Below are 14,329 nucleotides of genomic sequence, written 5' to 3'. Positions count from 1 at the left end.
ATTCTAACTGTTCCAACTAACTCATTTAATTGTATAGGATAGAGGTCTGAATAACTTTGGTGTGTGGTGTTTTTATATATTATTTTTTTAATGAGACAGTTTATAAAATTATAAAAATGGGATGTCATGAAGCAAATTAAACTTGAAATAAAACAGGCGTAAACTACTTTTACATTTTACAGGAAAAAAACAAGAAATATACAAAAGAAATTGAGGAAAGTTGAGATCTTTTATGCTATGAAATTGGAATTACAAGAAAAGAAAGTACTTTGAATTTATACTGAAACATATTTTCCTAATCAAGATCCCTAATCCAAGATTCTGATTGCTGGAGCACACAGAGGAAGGCCACAGAAGATTCTGATTTCAGAGTGCAGAGCTGACATATTGCTCTTCTCATCCCTGGAGATTGTTACGATGCCAGAATGAGAATAAATCAAATCCACATGATCTGAGAAAGAAAATATACAATGAATGATTCCAATTCAATTGTAAACCAGGGAGAACACTTAGAGGCACATCAGAGAAAATGACCAAAGAGAGTCAAAGACCAGACATGGGCAGCAACTACAGAGAAAGCCAGTCTACGCTGCCAAACATAGAAGGGAGAGTAAGTGTAGAAACCGCAGCTAAAAGGCCTTTGCCTAAGAACTAGTCTATGTATCCAAAGCAAGGGTTAGTTCTCAACACCACTGACACATAGCTTGGGAGGAAGAGCAGAGCTATGGAAAACAGCCATCTAAGGGTGGAGGTGTTGGGAACTGGAGCAATACTCAGGTGGGGTAGCAATCACGCACCCCTTGTCCCACCCTTGTGGATCATGCTAGATCCAGTGTCACTGCCCTTGTGCTTCATCCCACATGAATGGAAAGCAAAGGACTGTAAGACATTAGAGTGGGGAGGGATTCTGATATTAAAAAAGCAAAGGTACACAAGAGACCATGACTTAACAGACACAGAAATTTCATGGTATAGGAGAGAATTTTAAAACAGATGTCCTGTAATTCACAACTCTAGCAAGACTGAGACCTGAAAGCAGAACAGAATGTTCTGGCCCTGCGCTTTAATGTGAAGATAAATTCCTTGGATGTAAAAGTTCCACAGACATATTGGATAACAGAAAGTAACAATGCATCAGAACATAAAACAACAAACCAAGCTATTCAAGAGTGCCCAAGTACCAACAACCATGGCGATGACAAAGTGAAAGACACAGGGGAGAAATGCACATAGAAACAGTGGCATTTCTTAATGCTGACAGAAGACAGATGTGAAACTCTTTACTCAAGTCAAATGAAAAAAATAACATTAATCAAAATTTAAGAACACTGAAACTAGAATGCTTTTCAAAAGAGGAAACTACAAGTGAGCAGCAAGGGGAGATGTTTGAGTGCTCACCTGACTTTGTAGGAGCAACATCGGCTACCAGATAGTATAGGCTGCACAGTTCTATTGGAAAGAAATCCATTTTCTACCAACTACCTGGCAGCACAGATAGAAAGAAGGGAGAAGATGGTGGTTTAAAGAAAAATGCCCCCCTCCCCCCCCCCACAGGCCCACAGGGAGTGACACTATTAGAGATGTGGCCTTGTTGAAGGACATCTATCACTGGGGGTGGGATGGAGGTTTCAAACGCTCATGCTAGATCCAGTGTCACTGTCTCTTCCTGCTGCCTGAGGATCTGGATGTAGAACTCTAAGCTACTTCTCCAGCACCATGTCTACCTGGATGCGAACATGCCTCCCACTATGACAATAATAGCCTAAATGTCTAAACTGTAAGCTAGCCTCAATTAAATGGTTCCCTTTATAAGAGTTGCTGTAGTTGCTGGGAACTGAACTCAGGACCTCTGGAAGAGTAGTCAGTGCTCTTAACCTCTGAGCCATCTCTCCAGCCTTCCTCCCTTTTTTTTTTTTTTTATTATTTTCTGTATGTGAGTACACTATAGCTGTCTTCAGACACACCAGAAGAGGTCATCGGATCTCATTACAGATGGAGCAAGCAAATGGATGGGACTAGAAAAATATCATCCTGAATGAGGTAACTCAGACCCAAAGGACATGCATGCTATGTACTCACTGTCAAGTGAATGTTAGCCAAAAAAGTACAAAATACCCATGATACAGTCCATAGAGCTCAAAAAGGTCAACAAGCTGAAATGCCCAAGTGAGGACACCTCAGTCCCACTTGGGAGGGAGAAGAAAGCAGTCACAAGTGGGAAGGGAGGGTGGGACCTGGGAGGGAAAGTGGATGGGGGAGAAGGTGGGGGAAGGGAGTGGGGTAGAGAGGAAAACCTAATCTGGTATTGGGTGCCGGGGTGCAGGGGGGGGGGGAGACTGAAGTCCCGAGGGCTAGCAGACAGAATAGAAACAGGCAACCTGGAGCGACAAGGGGGACCTTCCAGAATGCACCAGAGATCTGGGAGGTGAGAGACTCTCAGGACTCAAAGGGAGGGACCTTAGATGAAATGCCTGACAGTAGGGAGCGGGAACATATAGAGCCCATCTCCAGCAGGAAGACAGGGCATCAAGTGAGGAGGGGGGCATCCCACAGTGACAACTCTGACCCATAATTGTTCCTGTCTGAAAGAATTACAGGGATGGAAATGGAGAGGACCCTGAGGAAAAGAAGGCCCAGCTACAGGCTCAAAGTAGAATCCAGGTCAAGGGGAGGTCCTAAGGCCTGACACTATTACTGAGGCTATGGAGCACTCAGAAAAAGGGACCTAGGATGACTGTCCTCTGAAAGACTCAACAAGCAGCTGAAAGAGTCAGATGCAGGTATTTGCACCCAACCAATGGACAGAGGCAGCTGACTCCTGTTGTTGAATTAGGGAATGTTGAAAGAAGCTGAAAAGAAGGATGATCCTATAGGAGGGCCAGCAGTCTCAATTAATCAGGACCCCTGAGATCTCTCAAACACTGGACCACCAACAGACAGCATACACCAGCTGATATGAGGCCCCCAACACATATACAGTAGAGGACTGATGGGTCTGTGTTCATTCAGAGATGATGCACCTAACTCTCAAGAGATTGGAGGCTCCAGGGAATTTAGAGGTCAGGTAGGGTGGGAGGTGGGGACACCCATGTGGAGACAGCGGGGTCGGGAGGAGGTATGGGATGTGGAACAGTCAGAGGGTGGACGGTGGAGGGGGGTGGATAAAATACGGAGTGTAGCCGGGCGTGGTGGCGCACGCCTTTAATCCCAGCACTCGGGAGGCAGAGGCAGGCGGATTTCTGAGTTCGAGGCCAGCCTGGTCTACAAAGTGAGTGCCAGGACAGCCAGGGCTACACAGAGAAACCCAGTCTCGAAAAACAAACAAACAAACAAACAAAAAAAATACGGAGTGTAAGAAAATTAATTAATTAATTTAAAATAAAGAGTTGCTGTGACTATGCTGTGTCTCTCTCTCTCTCTTTTTTTTTTTTTTGATAGCAATAAAAACTCTGAGACAGACACACAGGGGGAATGCTTTGCCACATAGGTGGTTATCTAACCAAGGAAGACAAGGAAAAGAAATCTGGGAAGCAATCTGACTAGAAGCCAGTGCTGAACATTTCAGATGACCTACACTCATTTTACTGAAGTCTAATGGTGACAGGGATGGGATGACAAAGGGATTACTTGGCATAGGTCATTGCAGCAAAGTTCCCAATGAATATTGGACCTGGATAAGACAATGTCTATACTAAAAACACCAAGGTTATGATGGCAGAGAGACTAGTTAGTAGGCAGGTAGGTAAGTATATGAGAAATTTTAGGAACAGAAACAAAAGGAGAAGCCCTACAGCGGGAAAATGAAGCCAGTTAAAGTTTGAATTAAGGGACTGAAGAGATGACTCAGTTGTTCAGAGTACTGAATACTCTCCCAGAGGATGTGGGTTCAATTCCCAGAATCCAAATGGCTGGTCACAACTGTCTGTAACCCCATTCCAGAGGACCCAACACCCTCACACAGACACACATGTAAGCAAAATATCAATGCACACAAAATAAAACCGTTATTAAAAATGATTTAATTAGATGGTTCAAATGGAAGCCTTCTGGTTTTTAAAATTCTTCTTTTAATATTGGAACGAGCAAGATCTGTATCAAGCACATTACTTGGCTCTTTGTGGAACAAAAGTTACACCGAAAATGACATGAAGGATGTTTATTGGTTCTCTCATTTTAAATAATAGACCCATATACAAAATCAGGTACAGTGTAGTGACAATTGATAAAGGCTAAAGAAATCGAGGAAGAAATGAAGAAAATGTATAATATATGTATGCTTTTTTTCTAAAAAAAAAGTAGTTCAAATGTTTCTCTTTGACGAAAAAAAAAAAAACTGAGTTTATTGAAAGTTTCAGATGACTCTGAAAAGCTTACAGAACAGTGTGCACATGGGTAAATGCCCCGATGGCTGAGTCTGTGGCAGCATCCACCTGCTATTCTAAGGGCATGCAGCATTTAGGGACACATAAGTGACCCGTCAAGAAGATTAAAAGCAAAACAATTGAAAGCATTGTCATTTGTGGGAAGGATGAAACCCAAGACTATACCATTAATAGTCTTCTATACAAAGCTACACACTTGTATTCTTTCAGACCCAGACAAGAGCAAACAGAGATGCCAGGGCACACACCAGAACAAACACCGGGAGCCATGTTTCCAACTAGCAGTTGTGGTATACTGCTCAGAAAAGAGAAATCTGGTGACTGATGGGCTCTCCTGTGGGCGTGAGGAGCATGGGCACAAATAGGCTGTGTTCACAGGATCAAGGCACCAACAGATGTCTGGTGAGCAGACAAAACCCTGCCAACCCACAGCCAGCTGCACCCTGCTTTATATTGGTTCCAGTGATTCAAACTCCACTTCCTTCTGTGGTAAGTATTTTACACCCTGAGACATTTCCCAAGTTCTTCTCTTGCTTTAAAAAGATTTTAAACTACTGGCTTTTGCACTTTCAATTTGCATGTTTAGTTTAGTATATATAGTAGTTTGAATTAAAGAGGGTCTCATAGGCTCATATATGAGCATGCTTATTTCCTAGTTGATGAGCTGCCTGAGGGAATAGAAGGATTCAGAGATATTGCCTTGTTCAATCAAGTATAAACTTGTTGGAGAAGGTCTGTCACTGTCTTGTCCTTGTCCTAAGAAGATGATGGAGGCTAAATGGAAGAGTTTTAGATTAATGGCATGGGCAGAGGAGATTTCACAACAGGCTAGTATTGACTGTGTCATGTGGTTATTATTGATCTACAATAAAAACGAAGCATATGAGGCAAAGAGAAATACAAAATAGGCAGTTTGAGGAGAAAAAGACCAACCAGTAAAGGTAACGTTAGAGCTAAGCCCTGTGCTCAAGGAAAAGACACCATTCTATTGAGTTTGATTCTAAATAGAAAAGAGGGAGCGGTAACCTCAGGGCAAGATCCTACCCAGCTAAGTTACTAACTTATGAAAAGGAAAGCTTAAGTTACAAAGAAATCCACCAACAATTGAAAGCTTGTGCAAGTATAATACAAGAGAGGGCCCAAGTTGCAGCCCCCAGCAAGCAGAAGACCTTGGCACCTTCAGTTATAGAGTCAGGGATAGGAAAAGAATTATAGACTCTTCCCCCAAGCTTAAGAAAAGCTGATGAGACCATGCATTTGACAGGGCAGCCTCCTGCATGGAGGCCCAGAGAGTCCATTGTGTGAAGCTATGGAGATGAAGCCTGGATTGTGTTGCAGATCCCCAGATGTTGGAGATGCAGAGTCATTGGATACCTGCCAAGGAGAGCAGCAAATATGAAGTGGAACCAGCCTGAGAGAGAAATGTGTTGTAGTCAATGAACTAAAAGGAATTGGAGATATCAAGAGGCCTTTGACATCAGACATGGAAGATAGGGAGTTTGGATATGAAGTTTGCCCTGATGACTTTTAGTTTTGCTTTGGTCCAATAGTTCCTTACTGTGCACCCTTTTCTCCCTTTTGTAATGGCAACATATATTCTGTGCCATTGTATGTTGGAAATGTGTGATCTGTTCTTCTTTATTTTGATTGTCCAGGGTATTACAGTTAAGAGATTTCCTTGAGTCTCAGAAAAGACATGGACTTCATACTTTGAAGCAGTATGGACACTATGAAAGACTATGAAGACTTTTGGACTTGGACTGAATATATTTCTGCATTATGATATACCTATATGCTAATGGGGACCAGGGACTGGAATGTCATGGTTTGAATGAAAACTGCCTCCATGGGTCCGTATATTGGCATGCTTAGTTCTCACTTGAAGAATGGTTTGGAAAGGGTTAGAAGGAACAAGAAGTATGCCCTTGTTGAAATAAGTGTGGCCTTGTTAGAGGAGTTATGTCATTGAGTGAGCTCTGAGGTATCAAAATCCCGCACCAGGCCCCAATGTCTGTCTCTGTCTCTCTGTCTCTCTGCCTGTTGTGTATGGTTCAGAATGTAAAGCTCTCAGCTGTGTCTCTAGTGCCAGGTCTATCTCCGTGTAGCCACATTTCTCACCATTAGTATAATAGGCTAACTTTCTGGAACCGTAAGCCCCTAAGTGAGTGTTTTCTTTTATAAAAGTATCTTTATCATAGTATCTCTTCACAGCAATAAAATAGTGACTAAGACAGTATAGTTTTTGATATATTATAAACCAAAGGACAGGAAAAAAAGTAGAGAGAGTTAATTTCAGATAAATCTTAGAGATGAGATCAAATGCCTAGGACTTAGAGGTATAGGGCACATCGTAAAGGGTAATGTTCATGAAAGTCAGGATTCAAAGAGCAAAATGAAAGAAAGTTTTATATTAAAGACATATATTTACTTAAAAATTTAAATATTAAAAATACTTTTATAGAAACCACTGAGTTTTTTTTTTAATAGTTTTCCATTGGCTGTTTGGTTTGCAATGTCTAGGGTGTATATATGCCCATCTATTCTTTTTCTCACTTTATTTTTTTAATTGAATAGATCATAGGTGTTCATTCATTTATCATTTGAAGGCCATTTGGATTTTTTCAGGTTCTGGCTACTATTAATAATTCTATGAATATTCACGAATAAACATTCCTGTGTAAGTTTCATCATTTTTTTTTTTTTGGTAGAAATGTTAGAGTAGATTGCTGAGTCCCGAGTTAAGCTGGAAAGAACTGCCAGACCCTTTAAAAGGCCTGCACTGTTTTTACAACCCTACAAGCAGTCTGAAAGCCTCAGTGTCTCTGTTGTGTGGTGTTGCTGTCCTTTCTGTGATGGACACCCCACAAGCTGTGGAGGGCACCTTCTGGTTTTGACTTGCATTTCCCTGATGTTTAAGGATGTTGATCATTTGTTCGCTTGTAAATACAAAGGTAATTTTGTGTTTTGTACATATTGTCTTTAGAAAAATGCACAGTCAAATCTTGTACCTATAGTTTTTAATTATATCAAAATATATGCAACACAATTGACCATTTCATCTATCTTGGAATGTTTGATTTCATGACTATTAACCACATTAGGGTTAAAATGTTAATATAAAATTGATGGCAAGGATATGACTTTGTCAGAAGGACCTGGGTTTGAATCCAAGTTTTTATGAATCCTGGTTGAGTATGTGGCCAGGGTAAGCCACCAACCCATCTTCAGACTGTCTTGCCATTGACTGATTCTTATTGGTTTGTTTGTGTTGGTTTTGATACAGGGTGTCTTTGTGTATAGCCCTAGCTGTCCTAGAACTCACTTTATAGAACAGGCATGCCTCAAACTCATAGAGATCCACCTGTCTGTGTGTCCTGAGTGCTGGAATTAAAGGCGTGTGCCACCACCCCCTGGCTTGTTGATTTATTCTTAATAGTGCATTTTTGTTATGCCTTAGAAATACATAAAAACTATGACTACATATACTGAAAATGAAAAGGTAAAGTATTTGCAAAAGTAAAAAGCAATTTCTCACAAATGAGGATATTCATAACCCACTATTTTTTTTTTTAATCTATACATTAGGGACTGGAGAGATGGCTCAGCAGTTAACAGTGCTTGCAGCTCTTCCAGAGGACCTGAGTTCATTTCCCAGAACTCATGTCAGGCAGCTCACAACTGTCAGTTCCAGCTCTGGGGCATCTGGTGCCCTCTTCAGACATCGGTGGGTACCTGCACACATATGTGCACACACACACATAAATAAAATAACTTTCAATATTCACTTCACTTTACCAGAATCTGGAAACTTAGGGTGATATTTCAATTTACTTAAAATATCTGCCAGATACCCTGTTAATTACAGCACCACACTTAGCTCCAATAGAGAAGATGTGAGACAGCTCGGTGAGCCAGAGTCTAGAGACATTTGCTGGTTCATCCACCCTAGGTCCTCTAATTTCTGCCAGGCATTATCTGGAAAGGAAGAAACGTCTGTCTGGTACAGGTTCAGACTGCATTTGCTCAGGTCAGTCTGGCATTTCTCTGTCTCAAGGAAAACTTAAATTCCTTTTCCTCAGTAGTATGAAGAAAAATTGCCAAATACACTTTGCTGGAGGGAGGGGGAGTTTCAACTTCCTTTTAAGAGGCAGTCTGATGACTGACCTGAATTCATCCGTACCCACATTGTGGAGCTTTCCAGTTTTTATTTAGATCGGCATTTAGTCATTTGTGATTTAAAAAAAAAAAAAAAGAAAGACTCATATTTAAGAGGAAAATGTGGCTAATCTGTTCACCGTGTTTCCCATTTGAGAACGCATTAGCAGTTGGCCTTCCAGATATTCACCATTGCATCACAGAATCAGATGCTGACTATTTATCAGCCACATCTGACTCAAATATCAATTTCTTTTTCTCCACCTGCCCCTCTTCCTTTCTACCTTTATCCTTTTTGCCCTTTTGTTTGTTTGTTGAGACAGTGTTCCTATGTAACCAATGCAGCTTCAAAATCCTTCTGCAGCCCTGGCTGGCCTGGAACTCACAAGGACCCTCCTTCCTCAGCCTTCCAAATCCTGACATGCATTCCAGGTGTACGCCACCACCGCCAGGCCCAATGTCACTCTCTGCCCTGCACCACTCATACCCACCCATGGTCCAAGCAACAGCACGCTGTAGCTTATGGCTGTGGCATTAATTCTAATGATCAACTAGTGTCTATCTTCCCCACCAAATGATACATACAACACAGAAGCATATACAGTTTTTTCTTATCAATATAGCCCTAAGGTATAGCAAAGTGACTTGCAAAGAACAGCTTTACAGTAATATTATAAACTAATAAAAATTAGTACCTGAGTGAATGTATGTGTGGAAAATGAGCAAGAATTATAGAAAACAAAAAAGACAAATTCTTATTCCTTCAACCTGGCATTCATATAAATAAATAAATAGACAGATAGATAAATATTTTAACAAAAGATTACATACTCATTAAAAATTAAATATTAAAAGTATACTTAAAAATACTGAATTATTTTTTTTTTAAGAAAAGGGTTCCCATTGGGAAAAAATACAAGTTCTTATTCCCTCACCTGGTCACTCTGCTCAGCCCCAATCTTATTTCTGCAAGGGCAAAGAGGATTTCTTAAAAATCTGTTCACCTAGAGTTTAGCATCGATCTCTCCTTATCTATAAAAACATGCTTTGTGCCTACTAACAGACACATGAATGACACATCCGTGCATTTGAGATATCACCTTGATTTTGAGAAATATTATATGAATTAATTGTGGAAGAGAAAGAAGAGTGATGTTATCTGAAAAGAAAAATCAGTAACACTCTGGAAATAAAAGGAGTCTAGGGTGAGAGAGTGGGAGAGCACAGCTGAAGAGCCAGAGGCACATGGCTAGCATTAGGAAGAGCAAAGATTAAATGCAATGCAATTGGAATGATTAGAGGCAAAATTGCACAGCAGTAGCCTCTTTGAAAACAGGGTGTTGTTTCATGTGCTTGAAGACTGCTTCACCCGGAGCTGGTGGTGGTGTGTATGTGGTTCATGGTGTGTACAAGGGCATGTGCTTGCTCTTTCATTGACAAGCTACAAAGCTGTGCTCTGTGGACTGCAAGTCATACGCCATTTGAATGTTGGGAGACTGGTTTAGTGGGTTGCAAACAGCACTTTAAACCAATGGAAGAAAGTTTTAAAAAGCATTCGATTTTCTCTCCTCACTTCCCAGCATGATGTTTTCCACAAATTTCATTTCATTCCTCTGTGTGTGTGTGTACGGGGGGAGGGAGGGGGTATTTGTTCTAGGCTGGAAGATAAAATATACTTCTCCAAATGGAAAAAGTGTTCCTGGTTCTGAAATAAGCTTCCTAACCAGTATATGCTTTTGTTTTTGTTTTTGTTTTTGTTTTTTTCTTTTCTACTTTGATGACAGTATCCTGTACTAACTCCCTTGCCTCAGTTTTCCTTAGAAAATATTTTAAATGGGTATCACATGGGATATGAGACATAAGTCCACGGGATATGGGTCCCACCCCACTATTTCAACTAAAACACAATGTTGGCCCAGGGTCAACACAAAGGCAGCAATAGTCTACAATGTACAAATGTGGAGCAGTAACTTGAATTCATGGCTGACACTTATTAAGACCTTTAAATGCTGCAAGTGGCACCTTCTCTCATCTACAAATCTCCATCACTCCAAGTTTTATTATACTGCATCCTGAAGTCAGACCGTAGTATCTAAAAACAATATTGTACTTGCAAGATGTTGTGAATGTTAAATAGTAGAAAGTTATAATATTGATTCTAAGCCTTTGGACTTAAAAAAAAGGGCCCATTTAGTCAATTATCTATTCTCCATCTATAACATTCCTTCCTCTTGTAGTATTTATTTTTTTATGTACAGTAAGCAGAAAGAGACAGAGATGTGTTGTCAACTCTCATGAGATAAGAGTTTTGTTTTCTTTGATTAAATCCCAAACCCAGCTCTTGAGAAAGAGAAAGGATGAACAGACTTGATAAAATGAACACAACAAAATAAAGCCTTTTAAAGCTGTTTAAAGATCTGTAAGTAATATGGTATCTAAACTGCAACCTTAGATATCTGGGTTAAAATACTTAAACAGTGACCTTTTGGAAATTCAGTCCTTGTGCCCAGGAACAATTCTTGGGGTTTGGAACATCATCCCAAAACAACTTTTTCATTCTGCAAAGAAGAAATAAAGCACTCTGGTTACAGAAATGTGGAGACTGTAAAACCATTAGCAGTTAACATACAAAATAAGCATTGGTCTGCTGGATCAGGTCAGTAGGGCCAAACCCACATTTACACTTGATTCCACAAAGTGTTCCCTAAACTGTTATGAAGACCTCTCTTATGCTGTGTGCCAGGCTCTGTACTAACTTCCTTGCCTAGGTTTTCCTTAGAAAATATTTTAAATGGGCATCACATGGGATATAAGACATAAGTCCACGGGATATGGGTCCCATCCCACTATTTCAACTAAAACACGATGTCAAGATTATAACGTCTTCCCTCCTCACTTTTTTGATATAGAACTGTGTGTCTATAGATCTGGTATGTGTGAGATCACCCAGTGATCTGGGTGTCTCAACAGTGTGGTATGATACCCCCCAGAATCATGAGGGAACTCAAGACCATCTATCAAACCAGACACCTTGGAGCTTTCTGAATTGGCATCCCTGAAGCCCTCTGAGGATCATTGGTCCATTGCCATGATGGAATGCATCTGTTCCCCCATGAAACATCTACTTTTAGGGTCTCATGATCTCACTAACACCTTCGGTCCAGACTGCAGAGCTTAAAAGCCATTTTTACAAAGCCTAAGAGCATACTGTCCAGGATGTCCTGTTATCTGTCAGCTAATTCCTGAATGCATATACAGCACTTTAGTTGTTGTTTTTGAGATGGGGGTTTCTCTGTGAAGCTCTGGTTGTCCTGGAACTCATACTGTAGATCAGGCTGGCCTCAAACTCAGAGATCCACATGTGTCTGCCTCTGAGGTGCTAAGAAAAGTTGCCACCACCATTCAGTTTACAAAAGAAAAATTTTTTAAAGCTGAATTCTGCCTTTAAGTGTATGCTTTCATAGCAAGATGAAAAGTGATTTCCTGAAAACAACCTTCGTTTTCTGTCATCTTGATTGCACATGGAATGAATGCAAAAACTTTTCTAATGCATTTATATTTGTTCATATTATGAATTAGGGTTTATGTCAGTCTTTAAATATACTTAAGTTACACTCTTTATGGCAAAAGCCTTTATCTAAATGCAATACCTCTGGTGTGAAATTAACAGTGTTCCAAGCAGTAGGACACAAGAGGAAATAATTATGGGTACAATGACATACAGCCCTGCATCATTCTGCTGCTTGTCGATAGCATCTGAAAGAGACACAAAACTATTCTGTAAAATCATATGCAGGGCACATTCTAACTCCATATTTATCTATAGTATTTCAAAGGTAAAGAAGAAAAGAGGGGCTGCAGAGATGGTTCAGAGGCTAAGAGCACAGGCTCTTAGTGCTCATACAGAGAGAGGGCTGAGGTTCAGTTCCCAGTAACCACAGGGCAGTATAAAATCATCTATTACTCCAGTGTCATGATATCTGATATCTGATTCCCTCTGGCCTCTGAGATTATCAGGAATGTGTTTGTTACACATGCACACATGTTCAAAAAACAGTCATACGTGTAAAAATTAAAATAAGTATTTTTAAAGGAGAAATACAAATACATTGTGGCCACATTACTACTTGTTTTGTTTAGTATTATACGTGAAGTTCAGTAAAACATTGTTTTAGTATGCACTTGCCCAGCCTATCCATCTAGTCATTTTAAAACACTGAGTCACAGCAGCAGTAAAAGCTGCTATGATGAACTCACCATCTGATACTGCAGACCCTGTTGGCAGCACCTGCCAATCTTCATCTTTTTAGCTGTAGACACACCTGTAGCTTTGCTGCTTAAGGACTCTGGTTCTTTGCATGAGCTATTCTGTCCTGATGTTCTTAATGCTGCTTCAGCTACCACAATCATGCCTCAGGGTGTGGCACCTGGCACACCAGCTTACAGTGTTCTTCCCTTCTGTACTCAGAGCATTGCCCAAGCACTGGAACCCACAGAAAGATCATACTTTCCGTGCCACATTTTAACTCATTGTCTTATATTCACTGTATTTACCTTCAAATCACTAACTGTCACCTGGTGCTATATCTTAAATAATGCATTTGCTGACTATCACTGCCTGGGCAGCAATGAGACCTAAGTTCCACACTTGGTCTCCAGTCTATGGAACATGGTCAACATATACTTATTCAATAATAAATTATGATTATTCTAGAAGCCATTAAAATGCTTTGCTTTGAAACTCTATTATTATGTTACTTGGGTTTAATATTTTAAGAAGTAATAAAAATTAAACCATGGCTAAGTGCAGTAATCCAAACAGAAGGTGCCCAGTGAATATAACTATCCAATTCCAGATCACAAATACATAACTAAATAAAATAATAAATTTCCTTGAACAACCCAATGACACATGTAACTCTTCCATGATCCTTTGAGGAAGGAATTATCCAGTGATAGCCTAACTACTGACAAGCCTTGGAGTATACAGTGAAAAGTAGAGTAGGGCCAGGGAATCACCTCAGAAGTGAAAGCATTTGCATAGAATCCAAAAGACCTGAGTTCAACCCCCCCCCCCAGGACCTGGAGTAGAAGGAGAGGGGTACTGGCCTCTACTAGGGTGTGAGGCACATGTGCAGAGCATCAATCCTAGCATCTGTATCACACACAAATATTTTTTAAAAAAGAATATAGATGATTTTTTTTTTTTTACCTTTGGTGAAACCATTAATTATCTTTGGTTTTCCAACTCCTTCCATAAATACTGGGTAAAGACTAAACTGATATTTCTCGATGGGAATAAAATTATCTGAAAAGAGAAAAAAGTTCCTGTTAATTAAGAATGAGACCTATAGAGAAAACTGCAGGCTATTCTTTCTGAACATTAGTCATTATTTAAGGATTGGCTTGATGGCTATCTTAGTTAGGGTTTCCATTGTTATGAAGAGACACCATGACCAAGGCAACTCTTGTACATTCAAATTGGGGCTGGCTTACAATTTCAGAGGTTTAATCCATTATCATCTGTCTTAGTTAGGGTTTTACTGCTGTGAACAGACACCATGACCAAGGCAAGTCTTATAAAAAACATTTCATTGGGGCTGGCTTACAGGTTCAGAGGTTTAGTCCATTATCATCAAGGTGGGAGCATGGCAGTATCCAGGCAGGCATGGTGCAGGAGGAGCTGAGAGTTCTTTGTCTTCATCCAAAGGCTGCTAGTGGAAGACTGACTTCCAGGCAACTAGGGTGAGGATCTTATACCCACACCCACAGTGACACACCCATTCCAACCA

At 40.3% G+C, this 14,329-nt stretch overlaps 1 protein-coding gene across 1 annotated transcript in view; it reads right to left on the bottom strand.

The window, feature by feature from the left end:
• Positions 1-14,329, bottom strand: part of Lepr (leptin receptor) — an 89,243-nt gene that overhangs the window by 5,665 nt on the left and 69,249 nt on the right. The window contains exons 16-18 of the mRNA XM_021159648.2: positions 13,750-13,845; positions 12,188-12,293; positions 11,020-11,095 (exon numbers count right to left, since the gene is read on the bottom strand). Of these exons, the coding sequence (XP_021015307.1) occupies positions 11,020-11,095; positions 12,188-12,293; positions 13,750-13,845 (278 nt within the window). The remainder of the gene's footprint in view (positions 1-11,019; positions 11,096-12,187; positions 12,294-13,749; positions 13,846-14,329) is intronic.

Source organism: Mus caroli, chromosome 4 (genome assembly GCF_900094665.2).
Source record: "Mus caroli chromosome 4, CAROLI_EIJ_v1.1, whole genome shotgun sequence".
Taxonomy (NCBI): Eukaryota; Metazoa; Chordata; class Mammalia; order Rodentia; family Muridae; genus Mus; species Mus caroli.
This window is presented reverse-complemented; position numbering and strand designations above follow the sequence as displayed.